General features: G+C 33.7%; 2 protein-coding genes across 2 annotated transcripts; one reads left to right on the forward strand and one right to left on the reverse strand.

Moving 5' to 3' along the window:
* Positions 1-6235: 6235 nt before the first annotated feature.
* On the reverse strand, positions 6236-11265 carry LOC140987776 (proteasome subunit alpha type-7-like). The gene is made up of 4 exons (XM_073456433.1): positions 11240-11265; positions 8745-8924; positions 7750-8164; positions 6236-6498 (listed from the first exon to the last, which is right to left on the reverse strand). The coding sequence occupies exons 1-4, from the start codon at positions 11263-11265 to the stop codon at positions 6334-6336; spliced, it is 786 nt and encodes a 261-aa protein (XP_073312534.1). The 3' UTR covers positions 6236-6333.
* On the forward strand, positions 11254-14025 carry LOC140987468 (amino acid permease 3-like). The gene is made up of 7 exons (XM_073455984.1): positions 11254-11458; positions 11551-11689; positions 12112-12345; positions 12435-12528; positions 12641-12855; positions 12948-13333; positions 13435-14025. The coding sequence occupies exons 1-7, from the start codon at positions 11411-11413 to the stop codon at positions 13858-13860; spliced, it is 1542 nt and encodes a 513-aa protein (XP_073312085.1). The 5' UTR covers positions 11254-11410; the 3' UTR covers positions 13861-14025.
* Positions 14026-26243: the final 12218 nt, after the last annotated feature.

Raw genomic sequence — 26243 nt, forward strand, 5'->3', positions numbered from 1 at the left:
TGCATTTTGACATCTTTATACGTATGTATGGCTGAGGGATTTTTTTAATTTGATTTTTATTCATTAAACAATATAAACAAGAAATTCACATAAGATATTGCTGATCAAAGCAAGGATTGTCTCCCTACGAATAAGTTCTATCGGCTTACTAAGAATAAAATAATCAGTCATAAAATAAAAAAGATACATATCAGATTTCACGTAATAAAGTAGTCTATTGAAAATAATAAGAATATTTTAAACCTTATGTCTAATAAATTTTACGTTACATTGTGATATATTTAATTTGTTCATATGTTTCATGAAAAAAATTATTTTTATTCAAAAAGTTTTACTTTTATTTATAAATATGAACCGATTTTTTTTGTTGTTGTAAATGTGGACTTAGTCAACCCGTCTTACATATATAAATTCGTGAAACTGTCTCACATAATACTTACTCAACAAACATATGGATAGTTCCAAATGTGTCCAAAAAAATTTTAATTAGCAAATGATCATTGCATTAATTATATTTACCAACTGAAACTGACCCTAAAGTAAGATGCTCAATATTATACAGTTAGAACAATAAATCTCATAAGTAAATATGAGAATATTATCTAAATAATTTTTTTTTGAAATTAAACTATCAGGAATTAAATCGGATTATCCCCAGCTACAATGTTAATAAGCCACAAAGGAGCATCACCAAGAAGTCATTTGATAGGATCGATTGTGGGACAAACATTGAGTTACGATAGCTCGGTTCTTGAAATAATAAATGCCGATGAATTAAATTGAGTTTAGTTTTCAAACCAAGTAGAAGAAACGAAAAATAATATATCGTAAAAATCGATAACATTTTAAAAAATAAAAAAATATGTAAGTTGAATGTATAAACACTTTGGTTGAAGCATTTTATCAAACATTTGGTATGTAATATTTGTGTATTTGAAGAAGACATAGAACGCTTCAACAATGCATTTTAAAAACAGTAGCAATAAGCAAATGAAATAAAATAAAGATGCATAAATTTGTTTATAGATGTTCGAAGAATAACAACTCATACGTCACCCCTTCTTCCGCCAAAGAAGATATAACTTGAAGACTTTGATTTATACAACTCTTGTACAAACCCATTTCAACTTATGACTTATCTCTTACCTAATTGAAACTTCTAGCATACTGGATTGTAGACGTCAACCTCACAATCTGCATAATATTTAATATCTCTTATGTACAGACTATAATCACAATCTTGTATTGTCTTTGTGTGAAGACTTATTCATCTAAGCTTTGAAGTTCAACTCTCATGTATATATGTGAATGATTATATGTGACGACTTAATCCTTTATGGTGTATGTATATCTCAAATATGTCCTCACATTGGGCTTGCTCTTATTTTTGTTAATTTCTTCATGTAGGTTGCACATGCTTTGAATCCCCTTCCAAAGCTTGTATTTGATCTTCAATATGTTGTATTTATATCCTCCAACAATGATATAAACGTTTGAAACAATAATATGATCGGGAAGTTTCTGTACTGTTTCTGATATTGAAACGATCATATTCGAGTTGTTGAATATTTGCTGAATTTGATCGCTGCTGAACTTTGAGGTACTAAATTCATTTTGCTGATTTTGGGCTCTAGTGGATGCAATAGCTACTGCTTACATCGGATACTGGTTATCAGTAGTCATCTCTACTGGTTTGGGCACTGTTGCATTTCGGGTCTACTGCTTTTCAGCACTCATTATTTCAGCATTATTGATTTCAATAGCCATATTTCTTACATATAACTCTTGATTCATTGCCTTCTGAGCAATGCGATGAACATGAAAGTTGTAGTCCTTTCTTCTTATCTTTCCATAGAATCAATAATCATTGAATTTAGAGATTGTACAAGAGGGATATGCTCGTAAAACTAAATTGCACCATTGATTAAGCTCTACTGAGTTTTAGTGTTGAACCAGTAATTTCAATGCGAATGTTCGTCAACTTATACTATGATTCAGATCTCGACTTCTCAATATGATTTTAAATTTTTTGAATGGGTTGTTTAACCATTTTTTCGGCTTTTCATTTGAATCAGTGAGATATGAGATACCATTAAAATACTTCTGCTCGTCAGATTTTCATCTTTGCTGATTTTGAATTTTAGCATCCAAAACTTTCAACTTGAACACGTAACTACACACTTGAGTAAATATGTTAGAAACACAATAGAAATTTTTGTTATCATCAAAATCAAGATTGTTGGAATTCTGAAACCTAACAATTTTATCTTTTTTATGATCACAAAACTTGAATAAACTATGATTTCATTCAGCATATTTCTCCCCCTTTTGTGTTAATAAAAAAGATATTTTTTTAAAATAATGCAAACTTAAAGTTTATCTCCCCCTCAGTATTTAAAACTAATATCTCCCTATAATTTTGAAAGTTTAAAATTGATAAAAGTAGAAGGATGACTAACAAAATTTCTCCATAGCCTATTTTCTGTGGCAATACATATTGTCTAATTTTAATTATTAAATTGCTTTGTTTTTACATGAATAGGATGAAAATTTTATACTGTTACGATTCTCTATAAGTCTAGTTTGCAATGCAACAGTTTGTCATTTGGATACTCGAGTAAAAAGTTATGTCGTTTTTCCCAAAGTTGCATCAAATTGCTCGAAAATTCAACTATGTATATATATGTTAAAAAAATCAGAAAATGAGCAAATTTTAAGATAAAATCGCTTTCAAATGCTCTTTAAAAAACAACCCGCTCTGATACAAATTGATATGATCGATTAAGGGACAAACATCGAGCTACAATAGTTCGATTCTTGAAATATTAAATACCGGTGAATTAAATTGAGTTTTGTTTTCAAACAAAGCAGAAGACACTAAAAATAATCTATCGTAAAAATCGATTAAACATTTTGAAAAACATTCAAAAGATATGCAAGTTCAATGTGTAAAAACGTTTTGGTTGAAAAATTTTATTAAACATTTAGTATGTAATATTTTGATATTTGAAGAACACATAAAATGTTTCAACAATGCATCTTAAGAACATTAGCAATAAATAAATGAAATAAAATAAAGATTCACAAATTTGCTTATGGATGTTCAGAAAATAAAAACTCCTACGTCATCACTTCTTCCATCTAGGAAGGCACTAGAAAAATTTGATTTATACAACTCTTGTACAAATTCATTTCAACTTATGACTCATCTCTTACCAAATTGAAACTCCTAACACAATCAATTGTAGGCCTCCACCTCGAAATCTGCTCAATCTTTAACGTCTCTTATGCTAAGACAGCAAACACAATCTTTAATATCTTTGTGTTAAGATTCGCTCATCTAAACTTTGAAACTCATATCTCATGTATATATGTAAGTGATTGTGTGGGGATTTAATCCTTTATAGTGTATGTATATTTCAAATATATCATCACACTTGAAATTGCTCTCATTCTAGCTAATTTCTTCATGTAAGCTTCTCATGCTTTGAATCCTCTTCTAAAGCTTGTATTTCATTTTTAAGTTGTTGTATTTATAACTTTCAACAATGATATGAACATTTGAAACAAAAATATGAGCGTTGAGAAAGTTTATGTATTGTTTCTGATATTGAAACGATTATTATTCGTGCTGCTGGCTATTTGCTGAATTTGGCTATTGTTGAATTATTACCGGCGGTGAATTTTGTGGTGCTGAATTCAGTCTGCTGATTTTGGGCACTACTAGATACAATAGCTAAAGGTTGCAGCAGCTACTAGTTACAACGACTATTGGTTTTCAATAGTCATCTCTACTGGTTTGTGCTCTGCTCTGTTTATAGATCTACTGCTTTTCATCACTCATGATTTCAACACTATTGATTTAGGTAGCCATGGTTCTTACTTATAACTCTTGATTCGTAGTTTTCTGGGCAGAGTGATGAACATGAACATGAACATTGTACCTTTGTTTTTTTAATCTTTCCATAGAATAACAAATCACTCAATTTAGAGCTTGTACAAGAGAGAGATAGGCTCAAAACACTCAGTTGCAATAGAGATTATGCTCTGAAGATAATGGAAGATGATGTCAGAAGACAAGAGATAGTGGAATACCATTATTTTTTACTTTAGTGACCTTATCACTATTTATTTTTATAAAGTATTGTATTATTTGCTTTTATAAAGCATTGTACTTTTTATTTAGAGATGGAATCCGAGGTTTCATGTCCAGTTCTTCTTTCTATATATAGATTGTATTGTGCTCTTAGAAAAGCACGGTTGAATTTGCTTCCCTCTATTCCTTCTCCGTAAACAACCCTTCTTAAGAAATTAAATAAAAGTCTTCAAGTTCTTGATACAAACTTGTAAGTTTGCTTTATTGTTTTTATTTTTTGTTTTATTTTTTGTTTTTAATTTTTTATTTCATAAATTAGTCAGAATGACAGGCTAAATCATTACCTTATTATGACATGATCTATATTTATTTGTAACTTGAAATTTTAATGAAATAATAAAAAATTTATTTAAGTTTTGGAATTTTGATTTAATATAAGGGTTTTTGGTTAAAACATAAGGTAAGAGATAAACCAAGAAATGGTAAACACAAGGTTCAAGTTTAACCATGAAACATAAATTCATGTTATAGCCCTTCAGTCTGCTTAGCCGAGAAATGTCGTCTAAAGCGTTTATGGGTGATTTTTTTTATGCATTTATGTTTCTGAGGTAGACCTCAGTAAAATCCTACGTTATTTAATTTCTTTGGTATATCTCTAATAAATCTTTTTATGTTTTGTAAAAATATCATAGATTAACCTTATATTAATTATTATTCTAAAGCTTAAATGCTTTAGCTCAATTTGAATCAAGCCTCATATAACTATAATTATAATTAATTAATAATTATTATAATACTTATGTAATTATAATATAATTTAAGAAACAATTGTAACATTAATATTATATTATTAGATGTGACAATAATAATAATAGTTATTATTTAAATAATTAAAATTATAATTATTATATTAATTGAATAATGAAAATATTTGTAATATAATAATAATGCTAATAATCATGTACGTTTAATAATGAATTATTATTGTTTCTAAAAAGAAATATTATTATCAATAATCATAATTACATTAATTATATAGAATATTTGTTAAAATAAAAAAAATAATTGCATATTACATAAATATATTTGAGATATTATAAAATATATAAGAATAATTTGATCTTAACAGATATTTAAATAATATCATAAAAAATAAAGTGAGGTTATCCAATCTTTTTTCACAATACAGGTTGTATAATTAAGCTGTTCTTTCAAAAAATTTACATAACGAAATTCCCAAACTTATACACCGTAAACTCTAAAACAACTTATAAACTCTGTCTTAATTCAGATTTTAGTTGATAATTCCACTGGGAAAATCATAGTAATCCTCTGTTGGATATCATTAACGATATCCCTTTACATGGTAATGGATTTCCGGACGATCAACGCTTCATAGGCCCAAAGCATACGATCATTACTCCTATAACAAAAAAGAGTCCATTCGGATCAGCTTCTCATTTATGGTTTGTTGGTAGAGTGATATTCATATGATTGATGTTTGATATGTATTTTGAATAACGGATCACGATCATTCATTTATACATTATGACGATTGAATGAATGATCGTGATTTATTCACTCAGCACACATGTCATTTGTTGAGTGAATAATGACATTACACATATGATATGTGATAGTATAAATAAAATCATGATATAATATCATGTTCTGCGTGGATAATGACATTACTCGTATGACACAGTAATAATACGAAGAAGTAATTGATTGTCAATGACTGGACTCGTTTTCCGAACATTAAATAATAAAAAACACACCGGTTACTAAATACGATTTCTGAACATTTCTCAAAAGCTACTGTACATTGGAAATATTAAATATATATTTTAAAGTTTCCAATTTCTAACTTTTGGTGTTTTGTGAATTTTCAAACCAAAAATCATTAGTTTGTGTATGGATCTGAGATGACGATATTTCATTTGCTTAGATGGATAAATTTGAAATAAAATTCAAATTCACTCAATATCAAATTATACAATTTCAATAGATTTTGTCAAATCCACCCAAGAAAAATTTTATTTGAAATTCATCCATCAAATCTTTTCATGATATAATACACGGTGATTCTCCACCTCACCATAATCTATTTTATGAAGTAATATAGAAATTGGCGAGGAATGGAGAAAAACCATAGATGACAACCAATGGCCCCAATCGTTTTTGTTACATGCAACAACATATCACAATCCGAGATTGAAGTGATAAAAGTACAGGTGCTAAGTTTCCTTTGTCGAAGGGGCTTTCTTAGCAGCCTCAGCAGCGGCTTTTTCAGCTTCAATTTCAGCAACAACGGCATCAATTTCAGCTTCTTCAAGCTGCCGCAGTCCCGTTTCTTTAGTCATCACCGCCACTTCAATGTTTTTTCCGCCACTCTCGACAACCTTCAATCCCATAACAAACATGCCCAAAAAATAGGGAATTACACTCCAAAACAACCAGAGCAAAAGCCGTGTTTCACAGAATCAAGTAGCAGAAAGCAAATTTCAGTGATAGGTAAAAGTACAACAAGTAACTGCCACTCCCCTTTCAGTCCATCATTTCACAACAAGAACCACCTCTGTGGAGCAACCAGAGAGAGGACAGAGTATAGCCTATAGGTGTTATTTGTAAGATAAATGTAATTGTAAACAAAATTGATATCTTTATCTAGTTGAGTTTTTTGTATACATAAATGTTAAACAAGGAAATGTACCAGCACAATCTTTTGAAGTGCAGCAAGGGATATATCATGAACGTAGCTCACAAGTTTCAGCAATTAGACTTCTAGGAAACATGCCACTTATGAAAAGGCATTAAATCATCAGAACCAGATAATCAATCAGGTATAAATAGAGTAGCATCATCGTTTCCTATCAAAAAATAAAATATGCATTCACACATAGTATTATTTGAGTAGTATAAATGATACAAGCAAAGCCCAAGAAATTTAGCAGGGGATCGATCATACAAGACCACCAAACTAATTGGAAACAACGTAATGGGTATGCGACTCCCTATAGAAGCTGTCAAGTGCTCGTCAGGTTCTTTCTAAGATAACAATCTTCACAGAAGAGGAAGATCATCAAGCTTCGTAACCTATTTTCAAGTTTCAAGGCAGTTTATAGTGAAAACATTCCTAGCAATACTCATGGAACAAATAGCTAGAAATAGAATCTCCCAAATCTATTACGCCATCCGTTGTTGAGGAAAAACAAAAATTCAACCTTGACAGTGTGTTTTAAAGGAGGTACAAGATATCCTCCAAACATATAGATAAATAGTTCTGTGGGGATGGTTCTTGCAAAACCAAATCCTGGTAACAGATGAACAATATGCAGTCCCACAAAATTCTATGGGATAAAAAATGGATTAATTTGCACCCTACAGCTGTTTCAATGGGGTTCTTCAATTTAGAGCGGATTTAAATTATCCCTGCTGTTGGAAACACAAGTATAAGACCTATCCTATAATATCATAGAATATAGGATGCCACACTTGGAAACTTTAAACTAGACAGTAGTAATAGAATGAATCCATAAAACTATCAAAGATTGGGAAAAGTAGCAAGTATAACACAATCTAGCCTAAATAACGATATGAACAGAAGACTGTAAGATTATAAATATGAAGTCATGCCAAAATGAATAATTTACCTCTAGTAAAGCACGAATGGCTAACTTCACCGTCTCTTGCCCAGATGTTTCCTTGTAATTCTTCTCCAAGAACTCCCGTATAGAGTTTGAGTTCCTCCCAGTGGCATTTGCTTTCCATGCAGAAAATGTCCCAGATGGATCTGTCTGATAGAGTGATGGAGTAGCTGTGTGTGGATCAAACCCAATAATCAATGTTGAGAGGCCAAAAGGTCTCACACCACCACTTTGTGTGTACTTTTGCTGAAGCCCAGCAATGTACCGAGTGATGTATTCGACTGTCACGGGATCCTCAATAGTAAGCTTATGGCTCTGGCATTCAATACGCGCCCTGTTGATGAGGACACGAGCATCTGCTTTTAGTCCAGCGGACGCCAATGCAATGTGATCATCTAAATTCACAATCTTCCTCTCAGATCTGAAAGATGCAAGCAGAAAAAGAACTTTCAATCTTATACGCTTCAAAGCACATGGATAGCAATTCTCCATCAATGACAAGACAAATAAGATAAATTAAAGAACTTCAGAGACTATTTAATGGTCATAATCAAGAAAAATTAGCCATTTGAGTTACATATAAGCTGAGACTTGGGAGGTGAAGCATGATCAGTTAAGAAAAAATATTTTTTTGTCCTATATTCTCTAAAAATATTTCGAAAACTGAATGAAGCTACGGACAGTTTAATGTAAATAATAACTTCAAGCGTTATGTCAATTTCACTACTTCTCATTACTTTCTCAAGAGCCTGGCTAATTTAAAAAGGTTCCCTCGTAGAGGATTTAATTCTTTCAACAATATTACCATTTTACGGTTAATTTCGAATTGGAAAGTCGCAGCAAATCACCTTAAACACATCATTTCCACCCCAGACACCTAAAATCTCAAGCATACACATTTTGTTCGTCTAATCTAAACCACAAAATCATCAGGAACAAAAAAAATATCAAACTTATAATCCAAAATTGTTTGCAAATCTGTGAAAATTAAATCATATGACCTAGAATCCTGAAGCTTAGGAGTAGACTTTTTCTCGATGGCAAGCACGATGGTGTCAACGCCTCGAACACCTACGACGGCGTTACCTTTACGAACGGCTTCGAGGGCGTATTCCACCTGGAAAAGGTGGCCGTCCGGCGAGAACACCGTTATTGCTCTGTCGTAGCGCGTTTTCACTGTTCTTCACGTGTGCTGCTGCGATTAGTAGCGCCGATCTTCCGAATAAGGAATTTGAACTCTATACTGGGATCGAACTTGCTCGACACGAAAAGCAGCTGGGGTAGGTTATGGGCCCGCGGCTCATTTTGGAAAGACTTGGGCCCACGTGGTAATTTGATTTTCGAGCCCATTAAAAATATAAAACTTTGGATCTTTGATCCCATTAGAGTTGGGTGAGGTCGTATCAAGGCCTGTAAGGTTGTAACCTTCATTGAAGTGTGTTTCTAAATGAGTTGAGAATTCAATAATTCAAAAAGGGTCCAACCCACTTTGGTCCAAAACTTCGGATTGGTTTGCTTTCGATTTTCGAAATACCGATCTAAAAACCAAATCACAATATATATTAACACAAAAATTCATACGAAAGTGTTTCACGAATCAATTTTATAAAACAAATCTATTACCCGATCCGATCTATGAAAAAATATTATTTTTTATGTAAAAATTATTATTTTCGCTCCATGTACGGGCCTGAGTCGATCCCTCTCGAATATAGATCAATGAAACTATTTCATAAGAGTCATACTCATATATTTATGTCTGTCTATAAGCATTGTGTGCTTATACAATCAATTTCTTTTTATACAAGCATTCTTGTCAAAAAAATAAGATAAAAAATTAAATTTGAAAAATTTAAATCAAAGTCAATATAAGAAACAAATTTAATTTTTCCAGCGAAAAAAATCAAAAAGATAAAAAAAAAACATATTAAAAATACTAATTTATCTCTATTAAGTCCAACCTTAATATACAAAATAAGATATTTTAACCGTGAAGCAACTATTAAAGTTATTAGCATGTTTTTTGTGAAAATCTTACATATCTTTATCCGTGAGACGAGTGTCAATCTTGTCCATATTTACAATTATAAGTAATACTTTTAGTTTAAAATTTTTTTTTATGAGCTACCCAAATAAGATAGTTGTCTCACAAAATTGAATCGTGAGACCGTCTCACAAAAGATTTCGTGTAAAATTATTATACATCTAAAATCCTCTAATACGAGGTAGTGAAATAATAATATATAAAAATCCCGATTTGGGGTAACAATTAAGTGTCCCTGGAATGTGCGACCTCATGCCAATCCAATACGTCCAAATAGCCATGAAGTTTAGTGATAGCTAGCGAAATGCCAAAAAGTATGAGTTTGGACAATTATTCTATAAAAATATTTTATAGTTAAAAAATAATATGTTTTGATTTTCATTATTGTCTTCATGTCTAAAAATATCAAAAAAATACATTTAAATTGTTCTTTAAAAACTATACTTGAGTAACATTTTTTTTTAAAAATATATTAAAAAATGTTTTACAAAAACATTATCCAAACAGTTTTTTCCACATATAAAACAATAAAAATATTTTTTAAATATTTGTACAATAACCAGAATTTTATTTTCACGCATATTTTTCTCTTCAAATTTTGACCACCACACTCACCGATCGCCCCCGTCTAATATATAACATCTGCATTAATATCATTCGTAGTCTCAAGTCTTCCACCATTAAGTGGACTCGTGAAATCACCACACGATCCAATTTCGGGCATGTGCAAGGGTAGTGAAATATAAACAAGTACTTTATATCTATATATCTTTTTTTTTTTTTTGGGAGTATCCTAAACTAGGGATAGGAGGGATTCGATCCGAGTTCTTACACTAGGAATGCCAGGGTGAAACCATTGGCCTGTTGCCCGGTTTCCTATATATCTAAGTAGATGCATGGCTGCTTACTGAAGTGTTCTTTCTAACTGATGTTTGATGTTATGACAACATAGATTTTAAGGTGTGCCTCCACTTCTAGTGCAAAGTTTTGGCCCAAAAAACCAAATCTATGCACATAATTCAATACCCAAATCTTCAACAAATTAAAGATTAATTATATATTATACCACAAATCACAAAACTCTTGGCTTCAATACCCTTATTTGGCTGATATATGGATAGTGGAAGTTGAATCGGACAAGCATTATTTCTGAAGAATCATCAAGAAAATGAATTGGGAGAGTGCTGTTGCACGCTAATTCTCCTTCACACGAGGTCATTTCAGGCTGTGACTCCACTTCACTAAATACGTGCAGTTCAAACTGGCTATGGTACACAATAATTTTCGATTTGCAAGAAAAATATAATCTTGGTTTATTTCTGGGATAGAGACCCTTCCACTTCCCATTTTTGTATTGTATATTGCCAACTTCATCAAATTAATCATGATAGTTATAACAATATATTAAATAGTAAGCATGCGCGTTGTTTGTGTAACATAAATCCCACAAACGTTGACGCCCTATTTCCGGCCTCCATCTTCGATCACTGGTATTCTAGCCACTACAAATATTGCCACGATCCTAATGCTATAAAACCCCCACTAGCTAATCCTTTCCCAATCAAGCATACGATCTCTTCGGACTATACAGCTTGTTTTACATTCTAAACCAAAAAATCAATCATGTTGCCAAGAAGTCGAACTCTTCCTTCAAGAATCTACAATGGAGTTGTAAGAAAAAACTATCCTCGGATGATTTTATAACGTTTCGGGATTCCTGTGATTAATATTGGATTTTATTATTTTTTTAACGTGTGCTTAAGGTTGAAGAAAGACATGATGTCCGGCATTACCTGCAAGTTGACGTCCAGCCTAAAGCTCAAAATAGCGAGACCCAAGCGATGAACCTTCAAGCCACTTACTCCAAGTGCTTCGATGATGACGGCCGCATAAAAAGAACTGGTTTTTAATCTAATTTTCGTACTCATTTCTTGCATTATTGCTAGTGTTAATGACTGGATACATACGCTTTTCCTGAGCAAAAACAATATATTTCATATCATATATATGAATATTAATTACATTTTAAACTAATTAATACTTCGAAAAAAAATTTGTGCGAATTTTCAAGATGTGCAGTACGTTAAAAAACTTGAAGTACTATGATCACTAAATAGTTATTTGGTTTTGCTCAAAAGCGAGACCGGATGAGTTTGAATCGGGCTCTACCCTGAATATTTATTGGCTCGGATTCAGATCGACTCGTTAAGTCACAGAGTTAGATTGCATATTGAAAGATAAGCGCAGACAATTTCATCTTCGTTAGCTCATGGGGAAACCAACTAGTCCATACAGTAATGACACTAATTATATATCCCACGCAGGCAATTTGACAACTTCAACATCACATATTATTACTGCCGTGATCGGTTCGGGGGTGCTTTCGTTGGCGTGGGCAGTTGCACAACTGGGATGGGTTGCTGGACCTATTGTTATGTCGCTATTTGCTTTAGTCAGCCTTTACTCGTCAAATCTCCTATCCAGGTGTTACAGGACAGGTGACCCTGTTACTGGGCAGAGAAACTACACGTATATGGATGCTGTCAGGGCTAACTTAGGTCAATCCTCACTTTCCTCCTGTATTTCATTGATTTTTTGTGTACTAATTTTGTTAAGTTTGGTGGCACTAATATTTATGCAACACCAGGTGGGAAAAAAGTTCAGCTTTGTGGTTGGATTCAGTACGTGAATCTGTTCGGTGTGGCTATTGGCTACACAATTGCTGCCTCTTCCAGCATGCTGTAAGTTGGTGATTACATATATGGCTTACAGAAGAACTTATGTTTTCACAAAAAAATATTCAAATAAGAGTAGAATTTTTGTGTTTGATCCCATTTTTTTTTTCTTACCAAGGGCTATGAGAAGATCAAATTGTTATCACAAGAACCACACAAAACACGGATGTCATATGTCGGGCAATGGATACATGATAACATTTGGAATCTTGGAGATTTTGTTCTCCCAAATACCCGATTTTGACCAAGTGTGGTGGCTCTCCATAGTCGCAGCAGTCATGTCCTTCACATACTCTGGTGTAGGTCTTGCTCTTGGCGTCGCCCAAGTCGCAGGTGCATATACATATATGCATACACACAATATCGGATCAAACTAGTACCTTTGAACAAGAAGCTAATAGTCTACTGCATGTTTTTAATTTCAGAAAATAAGAGCTTCAAAGGAAGCCTTACCGGAATCAGCATCGGGGCGGTGATGAAATCTGGAATGGTTACTCCAACGAATAAGCTATGGAGGAGCTTACAAGCTTTGGGAGCGATTGCCTTCGCTTATTCATACTCGATGGTCCTCATAGAGATTCAAGACACAATAAAATCTCCTCCAGCAGAGCATAAAACCATGAAGAAAGCAGCTTCCCTAAGCATCGCCGTGACGACCATATTCTACATTTTGTGTGGATGCATGGGCTATGCTGCTTTCGGAGACCAGGCACCCGGGAATCTTCTCACAGGTTTCGGGTTTTACAGTCCATACTGGTTGGTTGACATAGCCAACATTGCTATAGTGGTCCATCTAGTTGGTGCCTACCAGGTATAAACAAAGATCAATCATAAGCTCACAGCTAGTCAGAAAATTTTGCTCAATTTGGTTCCTACATTACTAACAAAATGATGAAAATGCAAAAACTTTAGGTCTACTGCCAGCCCTTATTTTCATTTGTCGAAAAATGGAGCGCGCAAAAATGGAGCCGGAGCAAATTTGTGATGGCAGAATATGACATGCCTATCCCATTTTATGGGGTTTATCAGCTGAACTTTTTCCGCTTAACATGGAGAACGGCCTTTGTTGTTTTGACAACCATCATAGCGATGCTGCTGCCATTTTTCAACGACGTGGTTGGGATACTTGGAGCTTTAGGATTTTGGCCTCTAACAGTTTATTTTCCCGTGGAGATGTACATTGCTCAAAACAAGGTCGGGCGGTGGACGAACGAGTGGATCGGGTTACAGATACTGAGTATGGCTTGTCTTTGTGTTTCTATAGCAGCAGCAGTAGGATCTGTAGCTGGTGTTGTCCTTGATCTTAATACATACAAGCCCTTCAAAACGAGCTATTGATATGCCTGAAATCTGACTTGAATAAATGTATTATGAACTTTGTTGGGTAAAAGAGTGGGGAAATTAGTTATTACAGTGGGAAATGGAGTTTGATTTGTGAAGTTATTATTCTAAAAATAAATTGCTGGATTCATCAATATTTTTCTAAGGTGATTGTTCAAATTTTTAATAAACTCTCTATTTCACACACACGTATTTATTTATTTATAGCATTTTAGCACCATTAAATAAATTCTAAATTTATCACTTATTTGTCACATATATTCTGTTGAACTTGGTTGTGATGCATCATATAGAAAATTATATATGTGAGCAAATAATGAAAAATGAGACACAAGAAATTTACGTGGTTCGGCAATTTACCTATGTTGATGGGAAAGAGAGCAACAAAATTTATACTATGGAGATAAACTTTCTCTCACTTAATATTTTTTTCTATCACAACCCTATACAAAGAAACTATCGATTTTTCTCAAGAAGTTATCTCAATTGCTTCTTTTGTTTCTCACTTTGGGATTATCTTCAAGGAAAAACATGAAGCCTATTTATAGGTAAATTTGAAATGAAATATATAGTTCAAAATTCTCCACATCCTTCAACTAAGAACAATCATATTCATTAAAATTTGCCAACTATCAACCATCATATTTATTAATATATGTCAACTAGTCAACAAATCTCCACCTTGGCGTAGATTAATAATACCATAGTGTTTGATCTGTTGCTCTCTTTTGTGGTTTTCATCTCATGTTGTAACGCCCCGAAAATTTAAGGGTTGTAACGCCCTGAAAATTTAAGGGTCCACGCGAACCACATGAACGCAAGTTATTAAATTCCTTGTGTATTTCAATTAATTTATTTTAATTGCATTAATTAATTATGTTGTTCATATTGACATATTTAAAATATATTTTTCTACATGGTGGCATTAAAATGTATTTTTAAAGGCTATTCGAGTTGCGATCGAGGAACGGAGATCGAGGGCTGAAAAATAGAAAATATTTTTATTAAATAATAGTTTTTGATTATTTAAATTAAGGGTGAGGCTTTTTCATATTTTTGAAAATAATGGGTTTTGAGGTGAATTTATACGCCGGAACGTAAATTTTATCGGTATTGGATTTTCAACAAAAATGCGAACGTTTTGGTAACCCGGCTAATAAATTCATAAACTTATTTAGGCAAAATTATTTTAATATTTTTAATTAAACACTAATGGGCTAAATTGATCTAATTAACATGGCTAATGGGCCTAAGCTAACAATTAGAGTTTAATTAAGATTTTAAGCAATATTTAAACTAAAACCCCACCCCAAACCCTTGAAACCACACGGCCACCTTCCCCAATTCTCCCCAAACTCTCCCTCAAAAATACATGGCACACACATCATATTTTCAAGGTAAATTCGAAAGCTTTCAAGGGAATTCAAGCCTAGGCCCTCCTCGTCGTCGTTCTTCGTCGTCAACGTAAAATCATGCGTTTAAAACGCAAAGACACGTCATACTTCTTCTTTTTCTCATCTTTCACACCATATTATGTATGTTTAATCATGTGTGCGTGAAAAATATGAATCCCTCCATGTATTTTCGTTTTTGTGGCTTGTGCATACCAAAACTTTGATTTTTATGCATTAAAACTTATGGTTATGATGCACAAAGGGACTGCCATGGTAGGGCTATGGGAAGGGACATTTTTCTACATGTTTAAGGGTCCTTAGGTGCATGTTTAAGGGTTGGATAAGATAGGGTAGCAACATGAACGAAAATATTGAGTTTCATGGGCTAGGTTTTTTGGCTATGGTTCCTAAAAGCACACGTGATATGAATCTGGCCGGGCAGGACGTGCGAATAAAGAGGTTCAAGGAAGAGGTACAAGGATGTCCAAGGTTCGTGCAGCATAGGAGTACGTGTGGGGCCAAAGGAACATTATTCAAGCATTATTTTGAAGAACCGAGGCTGCACGGACCCGTACACGGGGTCCGTGTCCATTACACTTGATGAAGAAAAATCCCGAGCCTACACGAACCTGTACACGGGGTCCTTGTCCATTGTTTTCCTGGAGAGTAATTTGGCCGAGCATACACGGACCCTTACTCGGAGGCCTACACGGGGTCCGTGTCCGACACGTTTGGGCGCAAACTTTTTTTTTTCTATTTTAGAGTTTTTATTATCTTGGCAAGTAGATTTCATATCTTTTTGATTTGGTATCAATATATAGACGAATTTTATTGTTTGAAAACACAACATTGAATTATTGAGTTTATAAAACTTTTCTTTGAGAATTCTCTCAAAAACAAGCTTAAGTTTCGTTATAACTTTTGTGTCGTATCAAATCAAACTTATCAAAAGATTTATCTTTTGTGGCGTTTGTCAATCGAATATCACGAGGGTTGCCAAGGACGGGTTCTTTGGAGGTTCTCTTGAACGCGATTGTTCCTATCGTTGATTAATTGTTGCTAGACCGCGTGATCTAGAGGCGATTATCACACATATCAATTACTTGTTTCAAAGATCGAGACAAATAAAAGATCTCGTGGGCGGGATCGTATCAAGTTGTATCAGAGCTTTTGGTTTTTGATTCAAGTAAGCGTATCCGTTCAATTCCTCATAGAATTTTCAATACCGATTTTCGTGTAGCGATTTCTACGTATTTGTTGAATCTAAAAAAAAAAAAAAAAAGTCGAGGTTACTGTTCATCGTCATCGCTATCGGATTCACTGTTCAATTTCAGATTTACTGTTCATCAGCCAAATTTACTGTTCACCCGAAAATAAAAAAAATTGAATCGGGTGTTTGTTGAATTTTAGCGCTTATATTTCAGCGTTAAGTTTGTCCTTGTCATTTAGTCGCATTTTAGTCAATTTCCAAAGTTGCTTATCCTTGTGTGGTCTAGGTGAGTCGAATTTCAAGCGTCACAGGATTGATCTCATAAGTTTGATACGTGGAAGCCACGAGACTTAAGCGCCCCCTCGAGAATTCTCACTTAGAGTGAAAATATTTGAGTGGAGTGAATTTTAATTGGAGTGATTTGTGAGGTTGTGTGGTGAGAAAAAAAAAACGAGTGCGAGTGAATTTTCATTGGAGTGATTTGTGAGGTTTTGTGGTGAGGAAAAAAGACAAGTGCGAGTGAATTTTCATTGGAGTGACTAATGAGAATTTATGGTGAGGAAACTTTATTCTTTTATTGTTTTATACTAACCTTTTCTTGCAGGTATAATGGTTGACGATCGTCGATTTCAAACAATGTTAAGGGGGTTGGATAAAATGTGGGAGAAGGAGTGTAAGTCCCTTCGTGAGAAATATAGGCGGTGCGGAATGGATGATCCACGTGAAGTTGATTGGGCTAGGAGAGTCAAGGAGAGTGGAGCACCACGCCTGGTATTGGGTAATGATAGGAGGTGCAAATCGAGTGGTAGGCAGGGAAGTGACTCGTGGAAGAAGTTTTTGACATCCGCACGAAGGTCGAGTGAAGAGAAGAAGGTCAAGACTAGACCGAAGTTGGTTTTGAAGCATGGGTATCAAGGTACATCTAAAATTTCAAATGTTAATACTTATGATATTCAATGTATTTGGTGGCTAGAGTTTGGACATGATATTAGCCAATGTCCAAATGAGGAGGTGAATGTACTGGATTCCAGAGTTGATTGTGAATCTAACGTTGCAGTCGAGTGTGGAGTTGAAGTGAGCATTGATGTTGAACCTAAAGTGGTGGTTGAGAGAATTGAGGAGGTTGGTATTCCACTGATTTTTGACTTGATCATAGAATGTTGTACTGTGGAGGGTGAATCCTTAGATGGTGAATTTGCTTCTAATGTGTGTGCTAAGGAGGAGAAAGAAGAAAGTAGTAATAATTTGTTGCACGCATGTTATGATTCATCATGTACCTTTCTTGATCAACCTATTTCAATTGTAATTACTGATGATCAATTGCAATTTAATTGTGAGAGTGAAAATGAATTTAAAATGGCCGAAAGAATGAGTGATCAAAAGAGCGAGGTGGCCAAAGAAAGAAAAGAAAAAGAAAATGCAAAAGAGGCCAAAAGGAGAGAAAAAGAAAATAAATTAAAGGCCCAAAAGAGTGAATATGACCGTGATTTAATTTTGTATAAATCTCTCCAAGTACCTTTGTACAAAGATGAGCTTTATATATCTAGTGATGATATAGCCGGTTCAATCCCGAGCAGTATTAATTCTTCTTTGCAGGACTTTGGCGCCCGCATGATGAGGAGAAGAGCAAGTGTTGATGAGTTTGGAAAGCCATGGGATGATCCATATGACTTCGAAAGCAATCAGGGTGAGGTAAGGTAGTTGCCAACGCAACAACCATGAGGTATGACTTCCGTCCTTATCTTAATTCTTTGTTATATCGTTTCCCAAAACTTAGGGAATATCTTGCAAATGTGGTGGTTAGGGGGTTGGATGTAACTTTACCTTTATTCCTTGATTGTTATGAATTTGAGACCATGGATGAATTGCATTTACCTACTATGAATTTTGATGTCTCACTATTTACTAAGTTGGTAGAGTTTGCTTGCTACAATGGTTTGTATACCTTAGACTTAGATTTTTGTGATGAGATGAGATATTACATGGATAGTACATTTAGTGTGTCTTATTTGCATGATTTAAGTTGGTTTGATGATGTTTTTGAGAGGTGCAAGGGTGAACATGATTATTTCTTTGTTCATGATGAATACCTGTTTAAAGAGAATAAATTTTTCATCCTACAACCATTGCATGAGTTGTTGTTTGATATTGAGGCACATGACATTTGTTTGATTGGTAGCCATGAAGTAACTAGAGCCATTGATAGGATGCATGAATTTTTACTATGGTTTCATATGAGGAGGTATATTGAGTGGAATTGTGAAACATGCATTGCACATGAGAATTTTTATGATCATAATGAATACAATTTTAAGGAAGATAAATTGTTAACTCTAAATGTATTGCATGAGTTACGTGCTAGCAGAGCATACTGTTGCTACTTTATCATCGATATAATTCATGACTATATGTGTTGGTTGCAGATGAAGAGGTATGTTAAATGGTATAGTGAAGAGTGCATTGCCTATAGGGAGAGAGCACATGAGCTTGATTTCTATGAGTTGCTTGAAGTATTTCTTATTCCTAGTCTGCTATGGTCGTACACGTGTATGGATTTTATTTTTGTGTTGACTAGGTCTAAGAAGGGAAAAAATCTTATATTTGTGATACTTAGTGATATTTTATCATTTGTGTCATTTGTTATTTGGTATGTGGTAAAGTTGTTGCGTTTATAGGAAAGGCAACGGTGATATTGAGATTCCCAGTGCTGATGGAGGGAGCAAACGATAGCACCTACAAACTTGAGCTTGAAAGTAAGCGTGTTGATAATATATTCCTTGTTATTGCTAACTTGCTTCATTTTTGCGTAGGTAGACAAGATTTGAAGACAAATCTTTTTGAAGAAGGGGAGTAAGATATGAATCTGGCCGGGCATGACGTGCGAATAAAGAGGTTCAAGGAAGAGGTACAAGGATGTCCAAGGTTCGTGATGCATAGGAATACGTGTGGGGCCAAAGGAACATTATTCAAGCATTATTTTGAAGAACCGAGGCTGCACGGACCCAAGCACGGACCCGTACACGGGGTCCGTGTCCATTACACTTGAGGAAGAGAAATCCCGAGCCTACACGGACCCGAGCACGGACCTGTACACGGGGTCCGTGTCCAATGTTTTCCCGGAGAGTAATTTGGCCGAGCATACACGGACCCTTACCCGGAGGCCTACACGAGGTCCGTGTCCGACACGTTTGGGCGCAAATTTTTTTTCTATTTTAGAGTTTTTATTATCTTGGCAAGTAGATTTCATATCTTTTTGATTTGGTATCAATATATAGACGAATTTTATTTTTTGAAAACACAACATTGAATTATTGAGTTTATAAAACTTTTCTTTGAGAATTCTCTCAAAAACAAGCTTAAGTTTCGTTATAACTTTTGCGTCGTATCAAATCAAACTTATCAAAAGATTTATATTTTGTGGCGTTTGTCAATCGAATATCACGAGGGTTGCCAAGGACGGGTTCTTTGGAGGTTCTCTTGAACGCGATTGTTCCTATCGTTGATTAATTGTTGCTAGACCGCGTGATCTAGAGGCGATTATCACACCTATCAATTACTTGTTTCAAAGATCGGGACAAATCAAATATCTCGTGGGCGGGATCGTATCAACACGGCTCTTAGCTGCTGTTGGGATGTGTTCAATGGTCCTAAGAGAGTCTAGTCATGGTCTTATACGGGCTGTGAAAGGGCTGGAAGGGAAGGGTGAAGGGTGCTAGCCTTTTTGGTGTCATGGATGGCATAGAGGGACGCGGGTAGGGCCGTGCTTGAATGGGTTGTAGAGGCTGCTCCAGTAGGTGGTTAAGGGCTTCATCGTGGTCCTAGGAAGGGTACACTAGGGCTGGTTGGGTCATCCAAGGGCTAGGGTCGAGGCAAGATAGGGTTCGAACAAACTAGGGCTTCGAAAATTAAATTTAGAAAATTCAGTAGCTTCCTAAGCTTGTTCAAGGGTTATAATTGGCTTGATTTGGGTTGAATATGGGTTATTTAGGTGTTATTAAGCTTTGGTTCAAGTTTGGTTAAGTTTTGAGTCAATACGAGTCAAAACCGGGATGTACGTCTAAACATTAAAAACGAATAAACAAGAATTAATTGAAACGCCTAGATTTAAGCTTAATAAAATTGTGAAAAATTATATTTAAGCTCAAATAATTATTAAAAGTCTAAGTTTTTAATTTGAAAATTTATATTGAGGTTTGGTTTAATTCGGGATTAAAACGAATTAATACGTTATATTTAAAGATTAATTTAAAAGTCATCGATTTAAGTCAAATAAAAATATAAGAAATTAATGTAAGCTTAAATAATTATTTGGGATGGTATAGAGTCGACGGAATTAAGAAAAAGTCAAAAACGTGAAATTTTACGTCTAGGGGTAAAACAGCCATTTTATACCTAGAAATTAGTAAACGTCATGGCAATGCTCTGAATGCTGTTTTATATGCTAATATGATTATTTTATATGTTTAAGGATTTTTATGTCAAAATGTTTATTTTAAATGTTTACAATTTAATATGTTAAAATGTTGATTTTAAATGTTTATGAATTTTTAATTATATGTTAAATTATGATTTTTAAATATTTATGATTTTATGATTTAAATATGGACATTTAAAAGACATGTTGCATGCTTGGTTTCAAAATAAAACGATATTATTATGCAGGTTTTTATTAAGCGATGGAAATACGACATGTTGAAGGACGTGAAGGGATTGTGACTAAATACGATGATATGTTGGAAATATCGTGAGCGTTACGGTCACAGTGGGAGCCCGACGATCGTGTTTCCTTGGATACGGATACAAATAAGAATACGTTAATATGTTAATACGTTGGTCAAGGCCTAGTTGAAAGGTGAGAGTGTTACTGGTGTCCCCGCCGCCCAGTACTATAGTTTTCTCTAGATGGATCTATCGCCCAATACGATTAAGAATACGAGTAACAATCACGATTTGAATTCAACAAACACGAATATGAATATGAATATGTTGATATGAAAATGAATATGAATATGTTGATATGAAAATGTTTACGAAAATATTTATGTTTAAAGTTATGCATTATTATGAAAATGTTATTTTAAGTACAAGTATTTTTCACTGTTGCTTGTGGTTTTATACGTATTATTTGTTATCAAGAATATGATGTGTTGAGTCTTTAGACTCACTAGGTGTGATTGATGCAGGTGAGTATGATAATAATTAATAATGTTGAGGGAGGCTTGGATGCCTGATTTGACTGGACTGAAGGTGCACATGACCCGAGGACCGGTGCTTCTAAATTTTTCCGCACTTATGATTTATGTTAAAGATTTTAAGACTATTTATTTAGTCTTTTGAGTAATTTTTGAGAGGATGATACTTTTCAAATTTATTGCTTTTTAGGTTTGGTAAAACGTTTAACGATTTCATGTTTTGACTATTCCTTTGGATTTTCAAATACTAGTTGGATGTTTTATTTTAAAAATGGTGCAAAAGTATTTTAAAGTATAGATATGTGTATTTTGAATCATGGAGATTAAGGAGAGGAAAAAAATTTCTAGTACTTTTTAAGCAAAACGAATAAGCAGAAGTTTCAGTTGGTATCAAAGCAAAGGTCCTGTAAAGGGTTGTGCCACTATCAGCGCCAGAAAGATCAGTCGTCAAGCCTCAATTTGTAAGTTTACATGCTTTATATGATTTAATATGATTTTACCTTCATAAGCACATGAATTATATGCTCAAGTCACATGTTTAATAACTTTATGATAATATATTTTTTATATGCTTTAGAATTTTTATACATGATACGATATCAAATAGAAAATTATTTGATTTCAATGCATGTTGGCTTTGTGGTGGAATTGGACTATGTTGATTTTTGGGTTTTAGTATTGGCATTCTACTTTTTGGGTCATTAGTTAATCGTAAATATTATGAATGTTTTTGGGACACGTAGATTTTTCTAAGAAAATATTTATGATTTGTGGTTACTAGTTGAATTTTTGTGAACTACTCATAAGTAATAATGATTCGAAGACTTCGATTATCTTTGGAAGTAAGAAAATGTATAAATTGGGATTTTAAGTTTGATGAAATGTAAGATTGGTTATAGGAATTGATTTTTGGGTGAATAAGTTTAAAATCTTTGGAAATTATGTTATGAGAAACCTATAGATGGAAATTAAGAACGTCAAAAAACTTATGAGTTAATAATAGGATTTTTGAAATTAAAGACCAATTAGGATAATTCTTGAGGAAATTAAGAAGTAATTTTACAATTGTTAAAGAATTTGGGGATTAGTTTAACAATAAGTGAGAATTGAATGTGTTAAATGATAAGAATTTTCGATGATTTAGACTTTTAAGAATATTTGGAAAGTAATATACGATAAGTATGGTCATCCATTTTGGATATTGGGAATTGTAAGAAAAGTTGAAATTCGAGATTATAATAATATATCATTAAGTCATTATGGATCTTCTTAAGTGCGAACTTGCAAATAAGGATTTAGAAGAAAAAATTTAATTGAGATCCAGGAGACGTAAGGACATTCTAGAACTTAAGTTTTATCAGAGTAACGCAGCGGAAGCATGGATTTTTGGGATACTAGAACTAAGTCTAAACTTTTGATTATCAAGGATAAGCGAATTTCGAGGGTGAAATTCAATTTAAGGGGGTAAGATTATAACACCCCGAAAATTTAAGAGTTCACGCGAACCACATGCACGCAAGTTATTAAATTCCTTGTGTATTTCAATTAATTATTTTAATTGCATTAATTAATTATGTTGTGCGTATTGACATGTTTAAAATATATTTTTCTACATAGTGGCATTAAAATGTATTTTTAAAGGCTATTCAAGTTGCGATCGAGGAACGGAGACCGAAGGATGAAAAATAGAAAATATTTTTATTAAATATTTGTTTTTGATTATTTAAATTAAGGGTGAGGCTTTTTCATATTTTTGAAAATAAGGGGTTTTGATGTGAATTTATACGCCGAGACGTAAATTTTATCGGTATTGGATTTTCAACAAAAATGCGAACGTTTTGGCAATCCGACTAATAAATTCACAAACTTATTTAAGCAAAATTATTTTAATATTTTTAATTAAACACTAATGGGCTAAATGGGCCTACTTAACATTGTTAATGAGCCTAAGCTAGCAATTAGAGTTTAATTAAGATTTTTAAGCAATATTTAAACTAAAACCCCACCCCAAACCCTTGAAACCACACGGCCACCTTCCCCAATTCTCCCCAAACTCTCCCTCAAAAATACATGGCACACACATCATATTTTCAAGGAGAATTCGAAAGCTTTCAAGGGAATTCAAGCCTAGGCCCTCCTCGTCGTCGTTCTTCATCGTCAACATAAAATCATGCGTTTAAAACGCGAAGACATGTCATACTTCTTCCTTTTCTCAACATTCACACCATATTATGTATGTTTAATCATGTGTGTATGAAAAATATGAATCCCTCCATGTATTTTCGTTTTTATGGCTTGTGCATACGAAAACTTTGATTTTTATGCATTAAAACTGATGGTTATGATGCACAAAGGGACTGCCATGGTAGGGCTATGAGAAAGGACGTTTTTTCACATGTTTAAGGGTCCTTAAGTGCATGTTTAAGGGTTGGATAAGATAGGGTAGCAACATGAACGAAAATATTGAGTTTCATGGGCTAGGTTTTTTGGCTATGGTTCCTAAAAGCACACGGCTCTTAGCTGCTGTTGGGATGTGTTCAATGGTCCTAAGAGAGTCTAGTCATGGTCTTATACGGGCTGTGCAAGGGCTGGAAGGGAAGGGTGAAGGGTGCTAGCCGTTTTGGTGTCAGGGATGGCATAGAGGGGCGCGGGTAGGGCCGTGCTTGTATGGGTTGTAGAGGCTGCTCCAGTAGGTGGTTAAGGGCTTCATCGTGGTCCTAGGAAGGGTACACAAGGGCTGGTTGGGTCGTCAATGGGCTAGGGAAGAGGCAAGATAGGGTTCGAACAAACCAGGGCTTCGAAAATTAAGTTTAGAAAATTCAGTAGCTTCCTAGAGTTGTTCAAGGGTTATAATTGGCTTGATTTGGGTTGAATATGGGTTATTTAGGTGTTATTAAGCTTTGGTTCAAGTTTGGTTAAGTTTCGAGTCAATATGAGTCAAAATCGGGATGTACGTCTAAGCATTAAAAACGAATAAACAAGAATTAATTGAAACGTCTAGATTTAAGCTTAATAAAATTATGAAAAATTATATTTAAGCTCAAATAATTATTAAAAGTCTAATTTTTTAATTTGGAAATTTTATATTGAGGTTTGGTTTAATTCGGGATTAAAACGCATTAATACTTTTAATTTAAATATTAATTTAAAAGTCATCGATTTAAGCCAAATAAAAATATGAGAAAATAATGTAAGCTTAAATAATTATTTGGGATAATATAGAGTCGGCAGAATTAAGAATTAAGAAAAAGTAAAAAACTTGAAATTTTACGTCTAGGGGTAAAACAGTCATTTTACACCTAGAAATTAGTAAACGTCATGGCAGTACTCTGAATGCTGTTTTATATGCTAATATGATTATTTTATATGTTTAAGGATTTTTATGTCAAAATGTTTACGATTTAATATGTTAAAATGTTGATTTTAAATGTTTATGAATTTTTATATGTTAAACTATGATTTTTAAATATTTATGATTTTTTGATTTAAATATGGATATTTAAAAGACATGTTGCATGCTTGGTTTCAAAATAAAATGATATTATTATGCAAGTTTTTATTAAGTGATGGAAATACGAAATGTTGAAGGACGTGAAGGGATTGTGACTAAATACGATGATATGTTGGAAATATCGTGAGGGTTACGGTCTCAGTGGGAGCCCGACGATCGTGTTTCCTTGGATACGGATATGAATACGAATACGTTAATATGTTGGCCAAGGCCCAGTTGATCGGTGAGAGTGTTGCTGGTGTCCTCACCGCCCAGTACTGTGGTTTTCTCTAGATGGATCCATCGCCCAATACGATTCAGAATACGAGTCAAAATCACGATCTGAATTCAAAAAACACGAATATAAATATGAATATGAATATGTTGATATGAAAATGAATACGAATATAATGTTGATATGAAAATGTTTACGAAAATGTTTATGTTTAAAGTTATGCATTATTATGAAAATGTTATTTTAAGTACAAGTATTTTTCACTGTTGCTTGTGGTTTTATACGTATTATTTGTTATCAAGAATATGATATGTTGAGTCTTTAGACTCACTAGACGTGATTGATGCAAGTGAGTATGATAATAATGTTGAGGGAGGCTTGAATGCCTGATTTGACTGGACTGAATGTGCACATGACCCGAGGACCAGTGCTTCTATATTTTCCGCAATTTTGATTTGAGTTTATGATTTATGTTAAAGATTTTAAGACTATTTATTTAGTCTTTTGAGTGGTTTTTGAGATGATGATACTTTTCAAATTTATTGCTTTTTAGGTTTGGTAAAACGTTTAACGATTTCATGTTTTGACTATTTCCTTTTGATTTTCAAATACTAGTTGGATGTTTTATTTTAAAAATGGTGCAAAAGTATTTTAAAATATATATATGTATATTTTGAATCGTGGAGATTGAGAAAATAAAAAATTTCTAGTACTTTTTAAGCAAAACGAATAAGCAGACGTTTCACATGTATACTTCAATCAAGTCCAAGTTGTGCTTGAATTTGGTGGCTGAAAATGGCTTAGTCATCACGTCTGCTGGGTTATTTGTTTTAGATATTTTCTTCATTGTGATTGTTCT

This window comes from Primulina huaijiensis, chromosome 11 (genome assembly GCF_012295235.1).
Source record: "Primulina huaijiensis isolate GDHJ02 chromosome 11, ASM1229523v2, whole genome shotgun sequence".
NCBI classification, from domain to species: Eukaryota; Viridiplantae; Streptophyta; class Magnoliopsida; order Lamiales; family Gesneriaceae; genus Primulina; species Primulina huaijiensis.

Bases quoted from the DNA above. Each gene is read 5' to 3' on its own strand.
- LOC140987776 (XM_073456433.1), bottom strand. From the start codon at position 11,265: ATGGAGGCCGGAAATAGGGCGTCAAC. The intron at 8,165-8,744 runs GTCATATGATTT...TGCATCTTTCAG, and splicing joins CCTAAGCTTCAGGATTCTAG to ATCTGAGAGGAAGATTGTGA. The intron at 6,499-7,749 runs GTAAATTATTCA...ATGGGATTGAAG, and splicing joins CCATTCGTGCTTTACTAGAG to GTTGTCGAGAGTGGCGGAAA.
- LOC140987468 (XM_073455984.1), top strand. From the start codon at position 11,411: ATGTTGCCAAGAAGTCGAACTCTTCCTTCAAGAATCTACAATGGAGTT. The intron at 11,690-12,111 runs GTTTTTAATCTA...TATCCCACGCAG, and splicing joins CGGCCGCATAAAAAGAACTG to GCAATTTGACAACTTCAACA. The intron at 12,346-12,434 runs GTCAATCCTCAC...ATGCAACACCAG, and splicing joins TGCTGTCAGGGCTAACTTAG to GTGGGAAAAAAGTTCAGCTT.